Below are 27,967 nucleotides of genomic sequence, written 5' to 3'. Positions count from 1 at the left end.
GGGAACAAACAGAAATAATGCATGGCTACCAAGACTATTTTTACACGTGAATGTAATATTGATGAAGTTTCTCCGGACTGGATGAGCTCCAGCTTCATCCGGCTGCCTTTCCCTTTTACTGTCGGCGGGTCCCTTTAATAAGTAGTGAGGTGGAAGTGAGTGGAAGCGCCTCTCAGTTCAGCTGGAGAGCTTCATTATGCGGAGCAGCAGACAGGGCAGGAGGAGGACAGGAGGAGGACAGGGGGGACGGTGCAGAGAGAGAGGAGAAGCAACCACAGCGGCTAAACTGGGAGAAGTCCAGCCAGGCAGCATTTAGGTGAGTGGATCAGAACTTCCTGCATGACTTTCATGAGCTGAGATTGAATGGATGCTCACACTTTGTCCTCACTTTATTCTGTGTGAGACTTTCAGCCTGAAGCTTAAAACACAGACATGCAAGAATTACATTTCTGGATTAACATTAAATATGCATCCAATCATATAAAGTGCAAGTGTGCAGACATGCTGTAAATCTGTGAGTGTGGACTGCTTCAGTAATCCACTTACAGCAACAGCAGCTCTGCAGATCTGCAGCAGGCTCATGTTTGTGTCAGCATCTTAAATCTGGAAAAACTTGAATGGACCTTGGTGCCCACTGATGCTCTTGCGGAGTTATGAGTCAGACAGGATGTCATGTTTCAGATGGGTTGGTGGCTTTGTGTTTTGTGTGCGTATAGACTCAGTATTAACACATAATTATGTTTAGTGTCAGAACACATCAGCTGTCAGGTTATAGAAGAAAATAAGCTGGAAGCATCCTAGTGAGTCGTGGTTAGTATTTATTAGCCTATTTATAGATGTTCTTATGAGTAAGTGCAATTAAGATTTGATACTAAAATGAAAAGTTAAAGTTGAATAAAGTTAATCCAGCAGTGCAGCTGCGAGAAATGCTTGAATGGAGCCACAATTAAAGGAGCAATTAGTGAAATGTGGCCAGATTTTAAAACAGAAGAAGAAAGAAACAGTGCTGTCGTTATGACAGTGACATCTGTTTTGCTGTTATTGTGTTACAGAGATGTTTACTGAAGTTAGCATGCTAACCAGCTAGCCCCGGCCCGTCTCCTAATACCACTTTGTACTGAAAGAGGTGCTACTAAACAGTATAAACTCACAAAATGTAATGAAAGGAGATATTTCTGCACACATTTTTCTTACTAAACAGAAAAATACAACCATACACAGTCTGAATTCAAGTTCCTCTCTTTTACAGAAACACACTTTATTCATCTTGACCTTTGTGAAATAAAACTCACTTGGTTTGTCTTTCCGCAACCACATCTGGTTTGGACGAAATAAATCCTCAACTCACAGAGTAAGATGTGAAAATATTCAAGCTCCCAGATTCACAGTCCTGGTTACCTGAAGCCAGCTCCAGCAAACCAAGCGTTCTCTACGTAGAGACTTTAGCACCTGGCTAACTTGATTTGGAATAAAATGATTAATCATGCGGCTCTTCTAGACTTTCCAAATGTTATCGGACCAGATTGTTTATATAATGACAGAGAAAGGAGTCACTTCACGGAGGGGGGCTTCTTTCACAATGTAAGCTTATGGGGAAAAGTCTTTTTGGGTCCCAGTGCATCACGTGACGTTGTAATTAAACGGTTTGGCCACTAGTCCAGTGTTGTGCTGCCCCCTACAGTTTTAGAGTAGCAGTAGCATCCTCTCTTCTATCTTTTGGCAAGAAAGTGAAATAGCACATTGATAACGTTGAAATGCTCCTTTAACTTCCAACTTGAACACATTTGTAAAATGAAAACATTTAAATTTAGTTTAGACAGTTATTAATCAATTCTTTACACATTACTCAATAAAAATAACGTTCAGCTGAATTACTTTTATCGTCACTTTATGTAACATTGTTTCAGCAGCACATATTCATGTCATTAGATGGATCCATTCTTCCTCGCAGACAAACTAATTAGATTTAAGTCTCATTACATTACTGCTCAGTCTACCCCTGTGTGTGTGTGTGTGTGTGTGTGTGTGTGTGTGTGTGTGTGTGTGTGTGTGTGTGTGTGTCCTTTGATGTCTGATGTGTAGTGTTTCTCTGGCAGCTGTTTTTTCAGTCTCTGTGACATTAGAGGTGCTTGAATGCAGTAAGTGATTCTGGGAACAGGAAGTAGAGAGCGATGCAGTGAAGGCTGCATAACTCTCCCACCACTGCAGTACACCGTGCTGCTACTGTGGGAGTATTCTCATGCTAATCAAGAAATAAAGCCAGCATCTAAGATGACTCATTGCCCATGCTTTTAGTTAAGACTCTAACATCACCACCAACAACTCCAAGGCCCCGTAGATGGTAAATGCTTTTGCATTTCTATAGCTCTTTTCCAGTCTACTGACCGCTCAGAGCGCTTTACAACACTTGTCACATTCACCCATTCACACACACTAATGGCAGAGGCTGCCATGCAAGGTGCCCACCTGCTCATCAGGAGCAATTTGGGGTTCAGTGTCTTGCTCAAGGACACTTTGACATTCAAACAGTGTTCTGGGGACCTTATTTTCCTCTGAGAGCAGCTTGTTTATTCAGTTATGGAAAAGAGTTTTGTGTTATTACCTCATTAATATTGTAAATATAAAAATTCTGAGTTTGAATTTCTTCTCCAAAACTACGTAGTGTCCCTTTAAGCATGCTGCAATGAATCTATTACTATTATATAAATATAAACAACTGTTTCTGATCTAAATTATGATCCTTGCTGAGTTTTTGTTTGCTGTTTTTGTCTGTACGAGCATTAGACAGCTTTCATAAGAGCACTAGTCATGAAAAATATCAAGCAATGTGATTGTCCTCGAAAGGATTTATTACAGGACTGTTTTCCATTGCAGTTGTTGACTTGCGTAGGTATTGATGTTTTTCTCCAGCTTGTTCAGTGACTGAAGGCCCTGCAGGCTGAACTTTGTTGCCCTGTGACATTTTAAGCTGCCAGGATCAATGGGCTCGGTGCTGTGAGCTCTGCTGGGGCTCAACAGCGACGTCTGTCTGGTTAAAGCTAATTGATTAGCATTGGACCTGAGCCAGCTTAGTGACTATTAACCGAGTAGTAGCACCGAGTGTGAAGGATTTGGAGAAGTGAGTGTGTCGTGTTAAGTGTCATAACATTGACTTCAGAGTGACAGTAACCAGAGGCACTTCAGGACGAGCCACTCTATTACTGAGACAGTCAATCAACGCTGATTGAACGAATGAATGACACAGTGCATGTGCCATTAATCTGGTAATTCATGATTTTATGATCTTGTTACCTCAGTAGGAAGCATCAGGTGTGTGATGTCATGACATTACAGCTGCAACTAATGATAATGATTTCATTTCAGTCCCATGGGATACTTATTTTTAGGTTCATACTTGTCTACAAGAACATGTGTTATGTCCAAAAAAAAAAAACTCTCTATAGGGTGTTGTAGTCTGTAGTCACAACACATTTGTTGCTTGTCGTGTGTCACGTATCGCTGTCCGCATTGAGCTTTATGCAGGATTGTGGCCCAAAAGCTTTAAACGTTGATTTATTTTAGCTTCAGGTATGTTACAACCTTTTCTAAAACCTAACCAGGTAGTGTTGGTGCTTAAACCTAACCAAAGTGCAACCATTTCATAGACCTGACACGCAAAATGTGCTTAAAAGTGTCCTTTTGTATGTCATGTCATGAGATAACATTGTTTTTGCCGATGGTAACATCTTCCAATAAATCAAAAAAAACAACTGTATTCAATTTTTAATGGTAACAGAGAAAGAGGAAGCCAGAAGCGGCAAATGTTTGGAATATCTGCCTGATGACTTAAAGCTGCTGCACACCTACACAGGTGTTTTCAGTTACTCTGGCTGGTTATGCTGCTGCTTAGGATGATGGTGGGCACTGCTATTATGGGAATCACATCAACAGGAGAGTGAAGGAGCTGTCAGTCCTGAGAGGAGCGCTAATCAGGTTGATTCAGTGTGTGTGGGTGGACTGTGACTTTGTAGAGGCTTCAAACGATTCAGTGATCAAGCTCTTCTAATAATCAACTAATTGATTAACTGTTGTTAACTGTGTGAACACACACAATAAATCCAGCTTTATAATGTCTGGAACTGAAGGCAGGGATTATGATGAATCAGTTTTAAGTTGAAACAACCTTCAGACTCCCTCTTCCTGTAGATACAAGTGCTTCCTGTGCTCACTACCACAGCTCCGTCTGGGTAATCTTGTCCTCTATCTGCACTCTTGGTCAAGCACATAAGTTATAATGTAATGTGCACGCCATGCTCCAGCCAGCAGGGGATATCAGCGTTACACAAAAGGAGCTTGTCCCACCCAGTTAATAACCATAAGCATAAAAATGGACTCATGATGTCCCTCCTTGATAACTCGTTTCAGTTGATTGGTCTTGTCTGAGAGCGACGATGAGGCAGAGGTAAAACACTGGTCGTTCACAGCGACAACCAGTCGTGTTCTCAGCGTGTTTGTGTGTCCACGCTCACCTCTCTTTGTCATCCAGACTGTTTGCATTTCAGATTATTCTGCCTTCTCTCGCTGGCCGTTCTTTTGCATGAAGGTCAAGCAAGCTGACTTTGTTTTCTTTGCTCGAGGGATCAAGCGAAGCAATAATCAAAGTAAATCTAACAATGATTTACCCGTGTTTAACCTTTGTAGGTCCAGTGTCTCATTTTCTGTAGGTAATCATTGGACTCCCTTTAATTATAGTTGGACACAGACAGCCCAACTTGTAGGGTTACAATTAAATAGTCCTCTTGTAAACAGTAAGTTAGTCTCCTGGATTTGTTACATGTGTTTCTGTTTTTTTGACCACCAGACTATACCTATTTACATTCTCTCACGGAGCTGAGTGGAGTTTTTTATACTTTTTAAGGAGGTTATGTTTTCACCCGTGTCTGTTTGTTGGTTGGTTGGTTTGTGAGCAGGGTTACACAAAAACTACCAAATGGATTTCCATGAAACTTGGATGGAGGATGGATCTCGGCCCAGAATAGACCCGATAAACTTTTGGTGCAGATCCAGGAATTTTTCCTCACTTTCTTTAACATTGTGATATAGGGCATTATTTGACTTTTTTGTTAATTTCTCAGAGAATAATACATAAATCTTGGTGGAAAGCAATCAGTCATATTTGGGTGGCTGGTATCTATTAGTGAGTACAATTCAGAGTGATACAGGTCTGTCGAGTTTGATATTTGATTAGGCTTGATTGAATTAAAGGGGATGGCTTTGACGGAGGTATACGCTCTACTGAGAGCCATTCCGGTTTATTATAATTTTATCCTTGCGTGTATTTTGTGCTCCCTGACACTAACTAATTTCATCATGTAATATCAACAAAGAAGACACCCTAACATAAGCATCATATTAAAAAATGAAGAAGAAGGAAATTCATATCATAAAATAATGCTAATTGTTATCACAATAGACCGAATGAATAAAGATAAAGGGAAATGGATAATATAAAATAAAGGATCACAGCTGTTGTGAACAATGCACATGTAGTCGGAGCCCTAAATGGCTGCATGGTGGTGGATACAAATTCTGGATCTTAAAGAGATATATGAAGCTGGTATCCCTTTACTTGGTAACACAAATGACACATCATATACATTTAGGTTGAAAAAGGAATTGAATCAAAGTATCTCTGTGTCTGTTCTGAGCCATTTTCTCTGCTGTAAGTAATCCAGTTAAGTGGGAGTGGATGTACAGCGGGAAACAGATGCATTTGGATAATTACTAATAACATTGTTTGTGGCCTGCCAATAAGATTAAAGCTTTCAACTCTCAAGGGACATACATGTCTGTGTTATGTGACGTTTGTGTGTTCCTGTCTGTAGGAAAGTGTGTGTGTGTGTGTGTGTGTGTGTGTGTGTGTGTGTGTGTGTACGGCCTGAACAGACAGCATGAGTGATTTTGTTGTTGTGAAACCACCGATGTGTCTCTGCCAAGATGGAAATATAAAAACTGCGAACAATGAGGGGAAGGCTGCCCTCTTGGTGTCTGAACATTATGCTCTTATTGATATCATGTTTTGAGATAGCTGAACTAATGTCTACAAAAACACAGTTACAAGATGCTAAAAGGCCCGGCTATCAGACTTCAATACTTAATTGGTGCTGACCAAAATAATGTCTGTAGCAGAGAATCGAAAGCTGGCATGAAATGTCAGGTCAGATTTACTTCACCTTTCCACTTTGAAGCTGTTCTGGAGCTTTTTGTCGAAAGAAGTTCACAAAATCACCATGTAATCTGATTAAAAGCACTGGAAGATCTATTAAATGGCCCGTGTGCTGAGATTGTTTACTCAACTGCCTTTTCCACAGTCAACAATGAACTTTTGATTCTTATCATTTTGCCAGTTTTAGACTAGTTATATTTAGACAAAATTCTTGCAGGGCTACCTTAAGACCGAAAACAAAACTAGGAGTCTGCAGCCGTGCTCGCGGCTCGGTGAGAAAGCTTTTCCAACATGTGTTTGACTATTTAACCCAAACCATGCACAAACCCATTAGTTTTGTCGTCTAAACTTGTCTAAAAATGTGTTGAATGACGGTCCTGGAACAACAGTAATTATGATGTTGTATAAACAACACAGTGATATCACATATAAACTGTAGGCACAGCTGTGTTTTGAGCTAACATGCTCATAATGACGATGCTAACATGCTGATACTAAGCAGGTATAATGTTTACCATGTTTACCATCATAGCTTAGCATGTTAGCGTGCATGTTTATTAGCACTAAAGTACAGCTGAAGCAGGTGGGAATGTCAGTTTTGCAGGTATTTGGTGATAAACCAAAGTATTGGATTAAATAAAATGTTGACCTGATGATGGAGCAAGATGGAAATTATTTAAATTTCATCCTGAAAATGTATTAAATTTCATTTCACATCAAGATATGTAATTAAAAGACTAAATGCGAACCTCTTGGTGGTGCAGGATGGTGTTAAAGTATTGTTTCTGCACCCAAACTCTAAGTATTGTATCAACAGTGGTGCAAATCAAGAGTTTCTCAGACTTTTTATTTGCATTTCTTTATACAAATCAACTTTTGTATGTGTTTGTTTATCTCATGGGTTTGTGGGTAGAGCCGTTCTCGTCCTCCTGTCTCTGCTGACATGTAGTCTTTGATTCTGTTGCATCATCTCTGTCTTGTTTACCAGCTCTGCATCAGTGCACCGCGTCCCCCCGAGGCTGCTAGACAGATAGTAACATGCTTGTTTAGCTGCAGTTTCGCCCTTTGAGCGATCATGCTCAGTATACGACAGCGATGTGACGATTAATCAGAGGATTGTTGTGGTTATTGTGACTTTCCGTGACCACTTGTGGACCATCTTGTTCCAGTTACTGTGAGTTTGGCCAACCAGTCTTCAAACTCTGGGGAAAATAATGTTTCTTTAACAGGCTGCAGCCGAAAAATTGGGCTTATGTCCTTAAAAATGATGTCATTGCAGCTTGCTAAAGAGAAAAGTAGAGCATGTGTACACTTGGGGCCTTTCTTGGAAATGGAGATCAAAGTGTGCACATTGAATCAGGGTTATCTATCTTTATTTTACAGTAGAGACAAAACAACATAAAGCATGTCATACACAACACTGAGTACCATGTTGTACCAGGGTCAGTGGTTAAAATAATGAAAAAATTGGGCTCCTGTTGAAACGAATAGTTTTCCTTTCTCACCGCTTTCTGTCAGACACCCCGTCCTCCGTCACTCCTTATCTGTTTCTCGTCATGCCTCTGGGACTCTTGCCCTCACGGGGGGTTAAAGAGCAGCACAAGCTCCAAGCCCGGCCTCCCACAGCCTCACTAAGCCCTCCCATTGGTCCGCTCTTTCCCTCTACACCAGCGGCGGGCCCTCCCTGCCTCCCCCCCGCCCTCCGTCTCCGCTCAACCCGTCAGTCTGTTTGGATTATTGTAACAGCTCAGGCCTCTCACATGCGCTCCTCTCTCTGCCCACTGCACAAACTACAGTGTACGAGAGATGAGGCGGATTAGGTGACAGAGAGCAGCGTTTGTTTTCACCCTCAGAGAAGAGAGAGGAGAGGAGAGGGGGAGCAGCCATGGAGTTGAAGTAAGTGGGATGTCTGGGATTTGAAGATGGAGAGGAGGACTGGAAAGAGTTAGTAATGGATGGAAATTTAAGGGAATATCTATATAAGGAAGGAGGAAACCGTACCAGTGTTGTTTTCGGGGAATCCTTTTGTATGTTTGCTTGTGATTTTGGCTTCTGTAACAGGAAAAGATTATTGTCAGGAGATTCCTCTGTAATTCCAGGTTATTACCCTGAAGTCTTGTGAGCTAATACTAGAAAGACAGGTTCCAGCTACAGTTCACAGGCTCTCAGGTCTCCACATAGTGAAATACTGTACATATTGTTTACTCTCGGCATGATGTGCTTTAAATGTGCAGGTGGACTGTTTATGTTCTGCCTGCTTGCAAGAACTCTCGTTTCCTTTTCCTGTTGTCATCGTTCGCTGGCCTCAGCTGTCTCGAAACCAAACAGGTGCACGGAGAAAAAGTCAAGTTTACAACCCAAAAGTTTGTTTCAATGCGGTTTAACAATCTGAACTACCTACCATGCACTCTAACTCCAGAGCCTTTTGGTTAAAAAGCACTTACATGATTCATTATGTGGACTCAAAAGTATTTGTAAGTCTGTTGTTTATTATTGCAGGGAAGCTGCAGGATGACAACAGTACAAAAGCAGGCCGTGTATCAGCTGCTGATGTGATGAAATATGAAATCTAGCAGCATCATTAAAGGCACACAGTACCGTGCAGGATGTGTCAGCTGCTGTTTGTAAACACACCATTCAAAATTAAAAGTTTTAAGGTCGACCCAAAGCGTTAGTAGACTTATTTGACATCCTGGGAATGAGACTCAACAATTATATATCTTTCTCCAGGATCATTGACACCCAGAAACCTCCCAAATACAGTAAAACATAATGATAAAATAATAAAATACAGACAGAGAGCAGGATGTCTAAAGATACAGACACTGCCACACTATTCTAGTGGGTCACGTGATGATTCAGAGGGATAATACACCGTTAAACTTTCTAGGCACTGGTTACCAATGTACTCTTCAGTTACTGAGTTACTGCTGGGCTAAACAACTGCAATGCTACAGGTAATATCTCAGGAAAGAAAACAGATTAAAGTTAACAGAGTTTGTGGATTCTGGATATTTTGTTTCGGGTGAGTAAGATGACAAGTTCGAACTAAAAGCTACAGCCGGCATCTTGTTAGCTTAGCTTAGCACGAAGACTGGAAACAGAGGGAAACAGCTAGCCTTGCTCTGTCCAACAACCGTTAATCCCACCGCACACCTAAAGCTCCGTAATCAGACGAATCAGAGTGTAAAACAACAATTAGCCATTTTTACAGTGGGCGATGTGTCGGACTATTTCTTGGCAGGGAGCGGTGACTTCCTGGTGTGTCAGCTTGGTTGCCTAGCAACTGCTACAAGCCAGTGGTCCCACACATAACCCACTGTAAGAGGGGAAATAGTTGTTTTTATGATTTTGTCTGAACAAACCAGATATAATGTGTTATATTCTTAGAGGTGGTGGTGGGCAGATTGTGTTACCTTCAGACTGAGGAGGCTAGCTGTTCCCCCGTTTCCAGTTTTTCAACAAAATGAATCGAATTACCTTACAACAGAACAGATGACACATACTTTTCCCGGTTTAAAGTAGCAATTTAGCATCACGATACAATCTGTACGCGCTCTAGACGGATTGTGCAGGCTACATATTGTTACTTTTATCTGCTAGTTTGTTGAGTGATATATTTTCCATTGTTGCATTTTGTCTGGACAATGAGTCGCAGTATTTTAGCTTCATTCTGGTTGACAGATGTGCAGCATGGACACTTTCCAATAGCCCGACGTTAGCACATCTGTAGGCCTTAATTTGAGGTCAGTAGTTAGCAGACATGCACTAACAGACACAGACAAAGCACTTTCTTATCTTGTGTCACCAGAATGCACGGTCGGACAGATATATGGCCCAGTGACGCATTAACAAGGCCCTGGTACAGCCTTTTTCTCTGAAACGTCTACATTTGACCCGATAAACCTCAAAGACCGGTCGGGAACCACTTTGAGCTGCGGTTTCCAAAGATGCTGCCGGTCGTCGAGACTTTTCAAAGAGGAAGGTTTGATGTGGAGTCGACTGGACGAGGGGATGTTCGGGCTGAAGGCGTGCTCTGCTGCTGTAATCTCTCATCATCCTGTCCCCAGTGGATGCTGTAGATTAGCATGAGAGCGCTGTTATAATTCAAGGGTGGGGCTTATGTCACTCTCTCCGCAGCATTGACGGCACTTGAAGCCCCTGATTCCACTGAAACTGACAGCTGGGCAGCACAGTTTGTACCAGAGCACTCTGTTAAGTTGTGGTTTTGATTGTTGTTGCTGCAACTTCCCGGAGCTGCTGCTAAAATAATTAAAGCATCTTGAGTGCGTTAGTCTCAGAATTTAAGTATTTTGATGAGATGGAGCGATTACAAGGGTTACCATGGACATAAGCCTTATAGACGGACCATCTGGCTTTAGGTGCTGAGAGGATTTAAAATACAATAAATGCTGAAAACAAACAAATTGCAACCGTCAACTCACATAAACATCGCTTATAATGATGATATAGTGTGTTTTACGGTCATTTTAGTCATTGCAGCGTTCAGCTCATGCGGTCCTCGGCTGATTATGGTGATTTTAGGTGTAATGAACATGTGAGATCTGGCGACTGCTGGCCTGTAATCTTAGTCTCATCTTTTGTCCCCAGACTCGATGGGTGGCAGATAAACAGCCAAGTGACGCATTGACATGGAATTTCTTTATTCATTCAGAGTACGGCCTTTGTCTCTGAAGCACGTAAGATGAAATGAGATAATCACACAGCCTGATGAGCAAGGCTGGAATTAGCCTAGCGTTGCATCAAGAGTGAAAGCATTTGGGGGAAAACGGCAAACAACTTCCAAAGTATCATCACACAGTAATACAATTTGTCATGGGAAACCATAAACTGTCTTGTGACACCAATATGGGAGCACAACAGTGAACCCACATGTGACTCTTGGACTTCTGACCTGACGAACGAATCAGTCTTACATCATCAAACATCGTAAAACGTCCGATAATATTCAGGTGAAGTGAGACAAACACGCTGGTCTCAATCGGTGCTGCCAAACAGAAGCACCTACACGTCCACCTGTTTGTCTTCAGCGTGTTGTTTACATTTGGAAAGCGGTCGCTGTGACCGGGCAGTGTCATCATTGTGCGGCCTGACACGGCGTTTGTGTGTGTAGAAACAGGAGGATGGTGAGAAAGAGCTGAGGTCAGTGCTCTGGAAAGAGCTGTGGGACGGACAGCAGAGGGAGACCCAGAGTAACACACAAGCCGCTGTTTCCACCATGTAAACCTAAAACACACCGAAAGAACTGTTTAAAAACGGTTTCCTCTTCATGCCGGTGAGTGGAAAATGAGCTGGTTTAAAATTACAGCTTGCCCTAGATTCTCCACGTGCAACGGTTAAAGTTGGACATGGTTAAAGCAGTTTTCTTTGGAGGTGGACGGGCTCAGAGCCGCAGATGTTGTCTTTTTCTATTACAGCTACTAAGTCAGTTGGAAAGGCTGTTTTTGCTTCGCGGGAGTCTTTGAAGTGTGTTCATGCATCAGGGGTGAGAACAGTGAAGCAACAGAAACAGGTTAAGTGGCGTGTGTGAATGTGTGTGTTCATGTGTTCGTGCCCCTGAGCTGTTAGCGTCTCTATGTTATGTTCCTTTTCTACAATAAGCTGTAAGGGTCCTGCTGGCTCACTTAAAACGGGCTTGAAGTTGGTTACTTTTTGGCCATGCTGGCTCCAGGAAAGGTGATGTCAGTTTGTTGGCTGGTTGGTCTGACTGAAATATCTCAACAATTACTGGATTGATTATCATTGAACTTTGTAAAAACATTCAAGGTCCTCAGAGGAACAATCAGATACCCCTTTTCGACTGAGGTGGTTCAGGTGCTGGTTTGGAGCCAGCGCCTACACTGGAACCAGGTCTTTGTGTTTCGACAGCCAAAGAACTGGCTCCCGGCCCGGAAAACTGGTTCCAGAGTGACACCAACACTTTGCTGGTCTAGAACAAAGAATAATTATGTCAGGGGCTGGGAGCGGGGTTATCATGACCAAGGACCAACTAAAAAAGCTTATTACTGCCATTTTTAAAAACCAGAACTAGTGTAGCGTGTTCTGGTTTACCCACGGGAGAATAATCAAAAGATTTCCCCTATTTGCTCTAATCGAAGCAGCAGTGGTCTGAGTACCAATGTAGGCATGCACTTGTAGAGTCGATGTAATCCACCGTAGTTGTGACTCTGCGGTGGCTCTCATGCTCGCGTCAGGGAGAGCAGTCTTTATTTTTGGTTATGATTTCAATTAGGAAACAAATTGCTGAATTTTGGCAGTTTTCTATGTATATAAATATGTGCTATATAGCTTTGCGAATGCCTCTGTGAGGCTATGATTATTGTGCATTCATGTCAAAATAATAAGGAAAAAATAATCATCCAAATAATCAACAAAATTAACACCCAACTGGAAAAAAACAACCTGTAAACACACTTTAATGTGTCAAATTAGCTAATTGTTCTGATCATGTTGATGCCACAGGGATGCACAATAACTGTAGCCTAATGTAGGTATATAATTTGTCTCCTAACTGAAACCATAACCAAAAACAAAGGCAGCTCTCTGCTGTGTTTCCAATCACTACTGATAAAATAAAACGTATAACAGCATTAGAAATAACTTTTAATTCAGCCGTGCTACTGTTAGCGTTATCCGGTCCCATGTTTTGACTTCTCGTGGCGGAGTTAACCCTTTAGTTTACATCCAGGTTGCAGAATGTGCCTTTAACAAATCAGAGACAAAGTGATGAACAAGTGTTGTTGTTTGTCACAGAAGCTGGCGGCTGTAAGTTTGCATATCCAAATTGAAGGCTGACTCAAAAAACCACTGATGCTGTGATCAGATTGTTTATAAGGATACCTCCAAAGCACAAGACTCATACTATTCTATATCTTTCAGATTGTTGATTAATCCCACGAAAAGGCCAACCACATGTAAATCTACCTCTCTGTACTTTCATCCTCGTCCTTCGGCGCTTTGCAAACTGATTCACTTTGTCATTCTTCCGCCTGTTAATGCCACACACACCCACAGCTGACTCTTCAGCCGTCATGTTTACATCTCTCCTCCAGAGTCGCTTCAGCTCCTCTTGTTCTGTGACCCACTCCTCCGGCTGACTCACAGCTCGCTGGCTTTGGCAGAGGCTGAGATGAGATCACTGGAACAGCCTTGACGCTGCCAACCATAATGAAATGTGTGAGAGAGCTCTGTGAGGATCAGCTCATGTTAATGAAATGGAAAGGTAGAAAAGCTGAGAAAGAACTTCCTGTGTGTTATTTTGCCATTCGCTGGTTGATGAAGAACAACAGTGGATGAAAAGATAATTAGTTTTTGGTGTCACCCTGTAACTGATGAGAGAAATACTGAAGAGCAGTGGGAATCCCCCTCTTAATGTTTTTGTTATTGTCTAACCTCAAGTAGACCAATCTTATTTTGGAGCAGAGTGATCTTTATCTTGAACTGACTTCAAATGTAATTATGTTATTCAAGACTTTTTTAAAAGACAGAGAACAATGATAGGACATAATTCGAACAAAATCATTGCCAGCATCGCAATCAACATACAGAAAAAGAAAGAAAGAAAGAAAGAAAGAAAGACAGAAAAGAAGGAAATGAAGGATAAATGAATAAAACTATTCTTTCAATCTGACTGTATTTCTAAACAAACGTTCGTTACTGTTGCTCTCTGTTAGCGGAGGAGAGAGGCACTGAGGCGAGGCATAAAGTCACATCCTTTGGACTGTCACAGAAAATCCGACCAGAGTCCTTCACAAACAAATCCACAGTCCAGCAGCATTAAACAACTTAAACAAATCATCCACAGGCTTGTGTATGCAACCGAGAGAGACGAGCAAGGTCAGATTTTTCTCATCACGTTACAATCCGCTCACATATGACCAATAAAAAGGTGATTAATACATATAGATTGCTGCAAATTGTCACATAGAGTCAAGAATGTAGCTAAGTAGCTAGCTATGCAGGACGATAATGTTCCCATTCCTAATCCCGACCTTCTAAGACACCACACCAGTGTCAAACATTGTACAAATTAAATCTGTGGGCAGCAATTCAGGGATCTGGAACAATGCTTAAAACGATTACATCGAATGAGCACATCCCTTCTTGCTCTCTGTGGCACCTCCACCACCTTTGTGCATACAGTACAGTACATTCAGTACCTATATATTCTTGTAAATGCAGAAAGTTCGACAGAGTTCATCTTATCACACGCACAGCGATGCAGTGCAGTGTTTGAGATCACTGCCTCTGAAATCACGTGACTTCAGTGACCTTCATCTTTGCATCTTTTCTCCCAAAAAAAACCCCAAATGTCTTTCTCCTGACTACACACTATATTGTTAAGAGCTGACTTACTTGTGCTACGTCATACATCACAGTGACACTGTGAGCAGTTTTTTTTTGCGCGTGTGTGCAGGAGTGTGACGATGCACATAAGAGCTGTACTATCTGTCATCCTTTCATTCCCTCACACTTCATAATCAGGATTTTCTTTTCATATTTCGCCCCTGACTTCCGTCTCTTACCTCTCTTGCTCTGTCTCTGCATGTACAGTGAGTCAGCAGCATGCACACAACCAACCACCCACCCATACATGCACACATACTCACAAACACACACACACACACACACACACACACACACACACACACACACACACACACACACACAAATGCACTCAGAAAGATCCCTTTGCCTGTAACTCTATTGGCCGTGGAGGGGAAACATAACTGCTGTCCCTTCCTTCTTATTTGTTAGATCACAAGCTGTCAGCCAGTCGCTCGCTCACACACTCCTGATGCTGCACACGCTCGCTGCACTGCAGTGAGCCAGCATTTACTTCACGCAGAGAGAGAGGGAGAGAGGGAGAGGGAGAGGGAGAGGGAGAGAGGAGGGTAGGAAGGAGATGAATGGATGAGACGGACTGAGCCAAGAGCACAAGTGATGGGAGGAGAGGAAGTGGCGAGGGAGGGAGGGGAAGAGATGATGTAAAAACTGAAACACAATCTGGCTAAACCGCCCCTCCTCAACTTGGCTCACGTGTGTGCGCACACCCATAAACACACTGGAGGAGCTGCCTCGCTCTCTCTCTCTCACACACACACACACACACACACGCACTGTCGCCTCCTGTTTGGCTCGTCGCTGCTACCTGGAGGGGAGCATCGTCTCATGTGGGAGCCGACATGTCTTGAAGGCAGGCTCGGAGGGATGTTCGGTGCATGAACCCTGCCTGTGTGACTCACATGGAGCCAGTGTTGTGGTCTGCGTTCTGGAGTGGATGACGCCTGTTGATCGGCCTCTAGATGCAGCACTGTAAGTCTTCCTGTCAATAGCGTCACGAGTCGTGCTCATGTTTTGACTATTCCCTCTCGGGTTCACTAAAAGGTAAAAATTCTTGTGATTGAGTCTAACGTTTCCCCTTTTTAGATGACGCCTCAATCCAGCAGGAATTATTCTGCTTAGCTGGTGCGGATCTGATTATGTAAGAGTGGAGCGTTTGTGTGGCTGCTGCGACCTTGTGCACTGTCAGCACAGGGCTGCTTCTGTTGTCCCGTTGTGGCCGTCTGCAGGATTTGGGCATTTTAGTTTTATAATCGGTGCCACATTTGATGCCCCGTTCGTCTTCTTAATCCGGTCTGTGGAGCTGGTAAGTCATTAACTTGCAGCTTTTTTTGTGCCTGTGCATCTGTGCTGGCATTTAGTGTTTCAAATCTCATAGATGCTGATACATTCCTTCCCTTTATGTATGGAGAGATATTCATGAATGGCCTCTAAAGCTCCCAGGCTCGTCAAATCTCAGACTAGACTGTGAAAAGCTTGTTGAAGTCATTATTCTGCTGCTACAGTTATCTTACTTTCTCTGTTTGAATTGCAAAGCCAAAAGCTTTGTCACTTCAGTGAGCCGCTCACTTTAACCGCTGACAGCAAACACATCACTCACCAGCCATGTAACATATTAGAAATGTGTAATAACCCCTCTGACAGCATGACAGCCTCATCATGACAGTAATTCTATCCACCGCTCCTCCATTTTCAGGCTTTACCAAATCACCACATTGTAGTCAGAGGATCTGCTTTCAGGGAAGAATAAGGGCGGAAGAGATTAGGAGAAAATAGGCGAGAGAAGAGGAGAAAGAGAGCGTGCACCGTGGAAAGAAGTACAGTCCCTGAGGGTTCGTCTCAGCAGCAGAGGTGGCCTGTTTCTGTGCCCGTCTTGAATGTGAAGAGACAATAAAAGCACTGACACACTTTCCGTGCCTAAGTTAGCTGCCAGATAGCGCTACAGAGACGTTCAAAGAAAGGGTGCGGGAGGAGGATGTTTGGGATAAAAACTGGAGAATAAGTTGGAGTTGTGATGAATCAGTATAAATATGGTGCATAGTGATATGAAAGTAAAGTGTCTGTCTTTGTAGGTGCAGTGTTGTGTCTGCCTCTGATGAGTGCTGAACACAGAGTTCCCTGCTTTCACTTCATAATCAAATATTTATCAGTCAAAGTGCCTTTTATGACAAACAGGCAGCCAGCAGCTCAGAATCAAGCTCCGCTCAGACTCTCTGCTGCTTCTGTGGTTCCCAACATGAGGCTCGACAGCCCCCGAGAGGCATTTTCAGACTTTTCTCTGATCATGTAGTAGATTTTTTTTACCTCTTTAGGCCTCTAACGACGAGGCAGACTTATGGTAACTCAACTCAGGATATCTGCTCACATCAAGTACTGATCCAACACTTTATTTTCCTCCAATTTAAAATCTGTTTAAACCTCATTGAGATACTTTGTTTTTGTGTGTGTCATAACTGAATGCATGTGACAACTGACACTCAGTTGAATTTTATAAATGACATTTCCAAAGAAACTGCAGTAAATCCCGACTAATAAGTATTCAAATTAAACAGCATGAGAAGGTAGCATCTCTCTGTGGTTTCTTGATAAACCTGTGAGGTGTCCTCAGGGCAAATATGTGCAAATTTGTGACAGATGTGCAATTAAATGAGTCATCAAAAACAAATTGAAACATGATTTCGAGGCTTTTGGTTTCACTGGGTTCTGGTGCCCTGAGACAGTCACCTGTTTTGCCTGGTTGGTAAATTCAGCCTTCGGTTCGGTTAAATCGCTCGCGCTGTCGGATTTGAGGGATCTATTAGTGGAAAAAAAAGAAATGAAACATTCATATTAAGATTCATTCAATGATCCCCTGAAACCAAGAATCAGTGTGTTTTTGTTACTAAGAATGAGCCTTTTATATCTAGAGATGTTTCTACAGTAGTCCAGAAGGGACAAACTAAACACTGGCTCTAGAGACGACCTTTTGCATTTCTGGAGGCCACAGTAGTGGAGGGTGAGACGAGGGGTGTTCAGTTGGTTGCGATCTGCGGCCTCAGGGATAGATGGGACTAAATCCTACACATTGGACCTTTAATACTTCCATAGTGACAAAGAGGTCACAAGTTGACGTCGCTTTGGGGGCCATGAACTGAAAATGTTGGGGACAAATGTTTCACTGCATTTTCAGTGAAAAGAGCTCCGTCTCTGGTTAAACCATAGTTTTAGTCTTAATGAGAACATGGATGAGAACTGGAAGTTTCAACATCTACTGTAGAGAAAAAGGACAATCAGGCAAAATCAAATCAAAAGCTCCAGAATAGCGACTAAATAAAAATTCCTTGAGGCGAGATCCTTTTGTCAGCTGTTGTCTCTTAAGGTCAAAACTTTCAATCTTGATGTTTTTGTCAGATTAAAGCTGGTTTTGTTCATACTTTTACAGCTACAACCTTTCATCCGCTTCACAACCTCTCAGACGTTATCTGTTCATGTGCTGTTAGCTTCATTTATTCTATTCCACAGACCAAAAAGACAAAAAAAGACAAACAGCAGTTCAATTTTGGTGACCTGCTGATCGAGGGGATGTTTTCAGTCCGTTTCTTCTTTCTCCTTCTGTGTTTGAGTTCAAGCCTGAAGCCACAGGAGCTGATTGGTGTGTCTGTTTGTGCGCTTAGCATTTCCTCCCTCAGCGAGAGGATGGAAGGAAGAGGACACTTTGCTTTAAACTTTGATCTTTACGAGCCACAGATTTCCACTCACCTCCGCGGGTCATCGCCGTGCGTTTGATCGTACGTTTTTGCCTTTTATGCCCCGTCCTCACTCGTCTCGTCCTCCCTCTGTTTCTCTCCGCAGGGTGCAGGGTAAGAGGAAGAGGGACTCCCATGTCAGAGTTTTAGGATGGCCAGTGAAGGCTCCACTATTCCCAGTCCTGTGGTCCGCCAGATTGACAAGCAGTTCTTGATCTGCAGCATATGTCTGGACCGCTACGAAAACCCCAAAGTACTGCCCTGCCTGCACACCTTCTGTGAGAGGTGAGTGGAGTCAGCACGTTGTTTGAATGTGTTGTCATCCTGTAAATTGTGTACAGATTTATGTTTATAAGTGCAGATGAATGTGTAATTTGTAGGTTTCCTGTGAGAAAGATGCTGCACGACAGTAAGTGGTAGATGCCGTAATAACATTCTCTAGATTTTTCAATAAATCCTGTATTGTTTGTGCAAATTTGAGTATTGTTTCGCATGAAGTGATGCTGCTTCTCGGCAGTTGACCCTGATGTGTTGGTGCCATCCTCTCTGACAACCAGCCTTTGTTTCTGACACAAAAGACAAACTGTGGACCGACTGTGCCTGTCTCTGTTTGCTCTGGTTGCTTCCGGGGAGTCATTAAGACAATGTAGTTGTATTCTCTCCTAATATATTCATTTCTCCACTACGTGTGTGTGTGGTGGAGGAAAAGGGGGCTCGTAGCTGCAGGAGGAAACTAGTTAAATACTTCACATTTTACTTCAAGTTACAGACATTTTAAAGGTGCAGTCAGTAGTTTTGGAAAAAGTAATTCAAACTCAGGAAGGGAATGAAAGTGTCTAGAACTACCTATTATGCTGTAATGCTACTATTTAATCGTGATAGCAATATCATAATAATGATACTTGACGTTAATTTATGATTGTGACACCTAAATGGATGTTTTAAAGTGTAATTTAGTTTTAAATCCTCTCTTGTGGAAAGTTATAACTTCACTGACTCGCTGATGTTAAAAGCCTCTTTCACTCTAATGTGTTTCTGAGCGACGTGACGCTGAGTGAAGTCGGAGGAGTGACCACACTCGTCATGATGTCATGTTGCTCTCCACTGAGTTTCTGTACAGTGTAATCCAATACAAGAGCAATGTCATAGATTTGTAAAGCTGATTTTTTTTTAATTTTGTGTTTATTATATAAAGACAAGCATGATCCTGATGCCACGTAACACAGCCACAAGCCACACCCTGATACTGAGCCAGGAAACCTGAGAGGAGTCTGGTTATCTAGGCATTTATGGATTACTTCCCAATTTGTGCTACTTTATACTCTTCACAGGGAAATATTGTATAGTTACTGCGTACACATGCTCAACTTATGAAATATGATCCATTGTTTTAAATTAAAGGCACCACTTACCCTCACAGGTGTGTTTCAGTGATATTGCTGATGAAACCCGCTCAGGTTGGAGTTGTTAAACCTCTGCTGGGAGTTCAATCATTTTCTGACATAGTTTCAACAAAATGAACATTATGAGCATCAGAGAACGAGGATTTATGGGATTACAACAGAGCTACTGTAGTTTATACTGCTGCTATAGGTCACCCTCAGGCTGTGATGAATATTTCGACCACTGGATGGTGTTAAAAGCAAGATTTTCACCTGTGTTCATCCAGTTTAAATGTCAGATAACTGATCGTGAACTGCTACTTTATAGTTTTGTTGAATGCATCAATGTCAAGAAAAAATAAGACCAGATCTGAAGAGACTTCCCTGTTAAGAAAATCTTGATGTATTCACACTAATAACTTCTATTAACTTCTATCTACTGTATATTATCAATCTCTGTATACAGTATAGTGAAGTCCTTCATCTTTCCCATGCCTACACCTCCCTCCAGACTCTCTTTGATCCACCTTTTTGCAGGATGCTCCCACTCAGACTCAGTATATCCCCCGCCGCTCTCCTCCTCCTCCAGGTGCCTGCAGAATTACATCCCGGCCCACAGCCTCACACTGTCGTGCCCCGTGTGCCGCCAGACCTCGATCCTGCCGGAGAAGGGTGTGGCGGCATTGCAGAACAACTTCTTCATCACCAACCTGATGGACGTGCTGCAGCGGGCGCCGGACAGCTGCAGCCAGGAGGCCGCCGCTCTCAACAACATCACCACGGTGGCTACAGGCCAGCTGCTCTCCTGCCCCAACCATGGAGGCAACGTAAGAGCCGCACACCAACGCTGTCATAGCCAAGCTGCAAATGTGGCCAAACCGTTTTGTACTAGCCTCGACCCTATAATCAAGCTTCTACTGTTTCCTGTCGCTCAGGTCATGGAGTTTTACTGTCCGCCTTGTGAGACGGCCATGTGTCAGGAGTGTACGAGCGGCGAACACGGCGAACACCCGACTGTGCCTCTTAAAGACGTCGTGGAACAACACAAGGCCTCGTTACAGGACCAGCTAGACGCCGTCAAGAAGAGGTACCCCCAAGTAACAGCCATGATGACATGGGTGACAGAAACACAACCCTCCTTCGTGGGCTCGCTCCGTCACATGACTGAACATGTGTGAACCCTCTTCTGTTCCTCAGGTTGCCGGAGATCGACTCGGCCCTTCAGACGCTGTCAGAGATCCTGCAGCAGCTGACCAATCAGAAGAGCTCCATTGAGGACGACATCCATACGACGTTCGATGAGCTGCAGAAGACTCTGAACGTCCGCAAGAGCGTTTTACTCATGGAGCTGGAGGTCAACTATGGCCTCAAGCAGAAGGTGAAGTAACTGAAACAAAGTACTCTGATTACCTGACACAGAGATATATTTGGATTTTTGGTTCAGACTTTGGTCCTAGTTGGCTGTTTTTTGAGTTTCTGTAAAATCACTGTAAAATGAACACACACTGACCTCATCACAATCTATTTTTGGAGAGCTTTTAACCTATCACATGCTACCTCATCAGGCTTTTTGCTGATCTAAGTGTCAGGGGCTCAGCTGGTGTGATAGGCGATTAACGGGCAGCAAGAGGGGGGCCGGGGGAGCTGGTGCACCACCCCGATCCACAAAAACAAATCGCTCAGCCGGCTGCCGCCCCCTCAGGGTGCTCCGTCACATGAGTGGTTAATGATTTACAATTCAGTGGCTGGTGTGCAGTAAAAAAACGTCCAATATGTGGCTTGGTTCTTGTAGCTAGATGGAGCCAGTGTGCTGCATGCACACACAGGCTGGTTTGGGTGTGTCACGCACAGTGAGGAGGGAACAGCTTTGGTCTCGGTCTCTTACTCTGGCATCGACAACGTCTTAGCTTTCAGAGCTTCAGAGCATGAATTAAAAGAGGAAGAGAAAGTCAAAGCTGTTTGGTTTGGATGAAACGTTTGACTGCAGTCTGAGATAAATGGCTCAATGGCCTCTCTTGTTGGAGAAGAAGAGGAGTGTGATGGGCAGATGGGGGTGAGTCTGTTTTGGTGCTTGCATCAGTTGTAGTAGTGATGTCTCACTAAGCTGCAGTAACAACAAAGACTCGCTTATAACACTTGAAGTAAAACGCGCTGAGAGATTTCATGATCTAAATGTGACTATCTTATTTAAGTAATGCACAACTAATGATGATTTGATGCATGATGTATCTTGACTTCCTGTTGTTCATCACACATTAAGTTATATGTAATCGAATTAGAGTCACATGGAAACGGGCATTTTAGACGTTTGACCAGAATATGAACTTGTTTTTATCAAACTGGTTTGTCGGATGCAAAAATCTACATGAATATTTCTGTGTGACGACAATGTTTGTCACATTAACATGCTAAAGGGCGGAACAAGTGCTTTTATATTAAGGACCTTGTAATAAGAAATAGTTAATTGGTAATAAAGCTCTGAAATGATGGCTATTATAGCCTTAGACTTTTAAGAATGTTAATATAAGCCTTATGAGTTTTATTGTAATATATATATATATATACATAGCTAATAATATATATTATAAACCTGGCTGTTTGGGAAATGTATATGAAAAGAGCATATTTAACTAGATATCTCATTTGCACATGTAAATATAAAACTCATAATTGAAAAACATCTGATCTTAATGCTAGTTATCGACTTGGGAGGTGTCGTGGTGATATCTACTAGCTAATGTTTTACCCTGAGGGAGAAAGTACAAGTCAGTAACTGTAGCAGCAGCTTCACAGACAGATCTCTGCATGTCACCACTGGATGACGACACCTTAACGGACAGACCTTCATCTGTTTTCATGGACTGTCACTGCAGCACACTGGCAGCTGTGTGTGAGGACCTCTGTTAGCTCACAACATGCACTTAATGAGCTAAGAGCTCATATCACTAATGGTGCCATGTCATGGTTGATGCTGTATTTTTACACCAGTATTGATCTGTCATTGATCTTCCCTTGCCCTGCTGCCACACAACACTGGAGCTGGTTGGGTTTATGTGTGGGCTCTAATGCTGAACAACAGTCTCTCTCTTTGGGTTTGGGCGCCACAAGAGATCAAGATGAATCTGTGGGATGGTGTTCGTATCATAAATACAATTTTCTATAAGATACTGCCTCTATCGTAATGTGGAAAATCATCCTTTGGTAGACCTGCTCACAGCAGACCTTTGGTTCCCAAGCCAACCACAAACTAACCCTGCTGCCCCCTGGTGTGTCTTTGTACAGGTGCTCCAGGCCCAGCTGGATACCCTGCTGCAGGGCCAGGAGGGCATCAACAGCAGCTGTAACTTCACGGAGCAGGCGCTGAGCCACGGCACCGAGGCCGAGGTGCTGCTGGTGAAGAAGCAGATGAGCGAGCGTCTCGTCGAGCTCGCCAGCCAGGAGCTTCCTCTGCAGCCCGGAGAGAACAATCAGCTGGACTTCATCGTGGAGACTGACGGACTCAAGAAGTCCATCCACAACCTGGGCACCATTGTGACGACTAACGCCGTGGCCTCTGAGACTGTGGCGACTGGTGAGGGGCTGCGGCACTGTGTGGTGGGTGTGCCCACGTCCATCACCATAACCACTAAGGACAAAGACAGAGAGCTGTGCAAGATGGGTAACGCAGTCATCATGGCTGATATCTCCTCACCTGATGGCAGCAAAGGTGAAGGAGAGATACTGGACAACAAGAACGGCACTTATGAGTACCTGTTCACAGCTCCTAAAGAGGGGACTTTTACTCTGTCGCTGCGTTTGTATGACCAACATATTAAAGGAAGCCCCTTTAAGATGAAGGCCACCAAGTCTATAGATGTGTCACCAACTTCAGACGGGATGAAGAAGAGGCTGAAGTCTCCAGGCAGCGGTCACATCAAGCAGAAGGCCATCAAGAGGCCGGCCAGTATGTACAGCACAGGGAGGAGGAAAGAGAACCCCATCGAGGACGACCTCATCTTCAGAATCGGTAAGAAAGCGGACGCGGTGTCGGATCGCAATACTTTATTGGTGCCGACAGAAATGCTGCTGTAACACCTCGAATGTTGAATCACATTCATAATGTTTAAAGGTGCATTACGTAGTTTCAGGAAAGAAAGACAAAAATCTTCATTGATTGTTTTTCACGAACCACACACCATCATACTGTTATAGTCATACTGTCGTACTATTTTTTTTTTTTTGGTGCAGGACCCTTCAAAGTAGACACCTCTCTGGCTTTATACAGCGTTCTGGGGACCTTATTTCCCTCTGAGGACGCCTCTTTTATTCAGTTATGGAGATATATCAAATAAATATGTCTGAGTTTGTATCATTACCTTATTAATATTGTAAATATTACCTCTCTGAGTTTGAATTTCTTCTCCAAAAGTACACACAGTAGTGCACCTTTGACTATTCATTGATCAGCTTTAAATCTACATTTTGCCAACTGCAGACCCTTTTTAACAACAGTTAGTTAGTCAAAGTTAGATGGCTTCTTTCTTTAATAAAAGTAAATTAGCCTACATAAAACAAAAGTATTATTTTGGTATCAATCGCAATCGTTGCACTTGCACCAGTGTAAAAAACAATAAACAATACCCACCTTTAACATTAACATGTACAGTATGTGGTTATATTTCTATGTTTCACAGGCACAAAAGGAAGGAACAAAGGGGAGTTCACTAATCTGCAGGGAGTTGCTGCCTCCTCTTTGGGCAAAGTGCTGATAGCAGACAGCAACAATCAGTGTGTCCAGGTAACAAATCACAGGGGTGCTTTGAGAGAGTGGAGCGCTATAACTCATCACTGTTCAGTTACCTTGAACAACGCTGCCTCTGCACTTCCTCGTCTCTTTTTCCAACACTGCAGAATGTATTTTTATGTGTTTTGCGCTGCAGATTTTCTCAAACGACGGTCAGTTCAAAAGCCGCTTCGGTGTCCGGGGCAGGACTCCGGGTCAACTGCAGCGGCCGACGGGCGTGGCCGTTCACCCCAACGGTGACATCATCATCGCGGACTATGACAACAAATGGGTCAGCATCTTCTCAAGTGAAGGCAAGTTCAAGGTGAGTCGACGTAGGCTGTCTGGGGGACAAAGTGACACGACTATGATGTCTTTCACTGAGAAGAATGACGGCAGGTCATAAGTGCTGGAACTGAAGGCAGAATAAGGAACATTTCCCCATTAAACTGTAAAAAAAACAACAACTTTCCTTCTCGTTCTTCTCCAGAACAAGATCGGCTCGGGGAAGCTGATGGGCCCTAAAGGCGTGTCCGTGGACAGGAACGGCCACGTCATCGTGGTCGACAACAAGTCCTGCTGCGTCTTCATCTTTCAGCTCAACGGGAAGCTGGTCACCAAGTTCGGTAACCGTGGCAACGGCGACAGGCAGTTTGCAGGTACACTCAATGGTAATATGTGCACTGCCCCCTACAGTCTCTCTCCAGCCGGCTCACACCTGCATGTGGAATGAAGACCAAAACCAGGAACCACAAAGATCCCATTATCCTTTGGAGGTTTTTCAAAATAAGAGTTAAGAAGAACCCAGCCATGACTTGACAAAAATCTATGTATTTTTCATGAATTAAATGATCATTGCATAGATTATTTACAGCATGTAGTACCATTTATTTATAGTATAAATATTCATTTTTTTACTTTGTCATTAAAACTTGCATGTCCTCCGGAAACACCTGCCGTGAACTTGTTGTCTAAACAGATCTTCTCCTGCCTGAGTGCGACTAACATCTCATGACTCAGACCTTGTTGTTGTCGTTTTTATTAAGGCCCTCACTTTGCTGCTGTCAACAACAACAATGAAATCATTGTGACGGATTTCCACAACCACTCAGTGAAGGTGAGCCCGATATCACTGCAGGGAATTTATCACAGGTCCAGATTTTATACATTTTATTAACACATCCATTCTTCAGTTGATGTTTTACTTGTCGTGGTTTTTTTTTGCAGCTGACTGTTATTGTGTTTGTTTTGTAAGTAATTTTACATTATTGTCTCCATGCCATAACAAACATGTAGGTGTTCAACACAGAAGGGGAGTTTTTGCTGAAGTTTGGTTCGAACGGCGAAGGCAACGGCCAGTTCAACGCCCCCACAGGAGTGGCAGTGGACGTCAATGGAAACATCATAGTGGCAGACTGGGGCAACAGCAGGATACAGGTCAGCTCAACAAATCCAGGAGTAGGATTTTACACCTCGCTGCATTTACTTTAGATGTTGGATTTCGTTATATAAACTGCAAATGAAATGGACGACGGAGCTTCTTGTGTTTTTTCCCCAGGTGTTTGATGGCAGCGGCTCCTTCCTCTCCTACATCAACACCTCAGCAGACCCGCTGTACGGCCCGCAGGGACTCGCTCTCACCTCTGACGGACATGTCGTGGTTGCAGATTCTGGCAACCACTGCTTCAAAATCTACCGCTACCTGCAGTAGCAGCTCTTCTTCCTCAGCGCGCACAAACTGTACAGTGAACATAAAAACTCTCACATGCACTCACTCGTACGGATCATCCGCTCACTCATCTTTGAACCGTGCCATCTGTTTGACTGTGCTACACGTGAATGTCCGCGGCGTCACCTCCGACGCTGCGGAGACAACAGAGAGAGTTTCTTGTGGTTTGAATGAAGTGCGAGACGCCTGCTGCTGATTGGTTTCTTTGGGGAGTCACTTAGAAGCTTGTTCACATTCCATCGTAACTACGCAGATTCGAGAAACAAAACTGAAATATTGTACATACGTTAGACCTCTGATTTGTTGTGACATGGCGGGAAAACGGGAAAATAATTCCACTGCACTTTTCCTGAAAAATACTGGTTGGACACTGTGTTAAGCAAACAAGTACTTGAGTCACCTGAATAAAAAAAGGGACTTCTGTTTATAGGTCCAGTAACTGCAGCTTCCTGTTCAACGCTCGTCAGAGTCCTCACATTTTGCCTGTTCACTATAAAGACAAATCTTCCACCTATTGTAGGAAGCAGGGTATTTTAGAGCATGATTAAGCATATCTGTGCATGCTGTTTTTACTAAGAAACACCAGAAAAGCTAGTGTGCACTCTAGAAATCAGTTTCAGGCCGATACTTAAAGGTGCAATATGTAAGAATTTTACTAACTTACTCACTAAAATCATCAACAGAACGTGGCGGATTAGAAGTGTCGACGTTGTGACATCCGCGTATCGAGTTGTTTTTATCTACTGCAGTTAGCATGCTAAGCGGCTAGCCCCAGCTCGATGTGTTAGCGATGTGAACACCAACGCTTCCCCGGTGCTCCGAGCTCCCAGCCAGTACTGCTACCTGCACGGCTAACCGAGCTAACTAGCGAACGACAGCTACAGTTGGCAGCAGTTAGCGGTTACTATGCTGATATGCTGCCCCCGTTTGTTTTGAATATGAACTAGACATGTGGCCGATTCTTACATATTGCACCTTTAACCACAACATTAAAATAAAGTTTCAATGGAAGCACTATTTCAATAATACTTCTACCTGTATGTGAAAATGATAAGTCAGTGTTTTATGTCTTCACTTCAAATTAACACACACGTGTTTATTAAAATAGTAATAATTGGTAATTATTGGTAATCTCTGCAATCTCTGGTCGTACAAAAACACATGGTGTGTTTGTGTGTGCGTGACAAGTGTGAGTGTGTTGTGATCAATAAAGGTACAAAACAGAAGCCACTTGATATGTTGACTTATCTGCTGTGTGTGTGTGTGCGTGTGTGCAGGCATGTGTGTTTGGTAAGAAGCCTCCTGACATTTTCAATCTGCTGTGATTGTGTACAAACATCTTAGATTTCGTTGCAGAATTGGAGTAATTAGATAAAAATGCTGAAAATGAAGTCAGCAGGGTGCACCAGTCCTCACGTAAAGGGTTTGTTCATCAATCTTGACAGCATCAGACGCAGAGCTGCACAACTGTGATCACCTTCGCTCCTTTCCATGTGCTCTTATGTCTTTAAAAAAAAAATCTGTAGGACTACTAACAAGTTGTACTTTAGTCAACCGATCCGTCTATCCTACCAGAAAAGATGCAATGTGTAGTTCAACAGTCGAGTTGTTAAAATGCACTGTGCTCCTTTTAGAAAAGCCTTAGTCAACATCTGTTTGTCTTCAAGCACACAGTTTTCATTACTTGTTATCCTGAATTTGGTCATCCATTTTCTACACGATCCTGTTAAATTATTTGTTTTCCATTGTCTTGTTTATATTTGTAATGCCAAATGGAATTAAAGTGCCCATAGGAAAGAA

At 43.0% G+C, this 27,967-nt stretch overlaps 1 protein-coding gene across 6 annotated transcripts; it reads left to right on the top strand.

Moving 5' to 3' along the window:
* The first annotated feature begins 233 nt into the window (after window positions 1-233).
* On the top strand, window positions 234-27,967 carry trim2a (tripartite motif containing 2a). Of its 6 annotated transcripts, none has more exons than XM_084383997.1 (12): window positions 234-316; window positions 18,401-18,579; window positions 20,266-20,503; window positions 20,612-20,763; window positions 20,874-21,054; window positions 22,959-23,682; window positions 24,350-24,453; window positions 24,596-24,763; window positions 24,929-25,109; window positions 25,485-25,555; window positions 25,735-25,875; window positions 25,997-27,967. In XM_084383997.1, exons 2-12 carry the CDS (start codon window positions 18,446-18,448, stop codon window positions 26,147-26,149), a joined length of 2,247 nt encoding a protein of 748 aa, XP_084240123.1. In that variant the 5' UTR covers window positions 234-316; window positions 18,401-18,445; the 3' UTR covers window positions 26,150-27,967. The 6 variants fall into 6 exon arrangements, with proteins under 6 accessions (XP_084240123.1, XP_084240122.1, XP_084240121.1 ...); XM_084383996.1 differs by lacking the exon at window positions 234-316 and adding an exon at window positions 7,935-8,101; XM_084383995.1 differs by lacking the exon at window positions 234-316 and adding an exon at window positions 15,165-15,541.

This window comes from Pagrus pagrus (genome assembly GCF_965226575.1).
Source record: "Pagrus pagrus genome assembly, chromosome: 2".
NCBI lineage: Eukaryota > Metazoa > Chordata > Actinopteri > Spariformes > Sparidae > Pagrus > Pagrus pagrus.
This window is presented reverse-complemented; position numbering and strand designations above follow the sequence as displayed.

What these genes read in the sequence shown, in the direction of transcription:
- trim2a (XM_084384000.1), top strand. Translation starts at nt 18,446, where the DNA reads ATGGCCAGTGAAGGCTCCACTATTCCCAGTCCTGTGGTCCGCCAGATT. An exon ending in CAAGTGAAGGCAAGTTCAAG is followed by an intron (nt 24,764 to 24,928) that starts GTGAGTCGACGT and finishes GTTCTTCTCCAG; the next exon opens with AACAAGATCGGCTCGGGGAA. An exon ending in TCCACAACCACTCAGTGAAG is followed by an intron (nt 25,556 to 25,734) that starts GTGAGCCCGATA and finishes ACAAACATGTAG; the next exon opens with GTGTTCAACACAGAAGGGGA.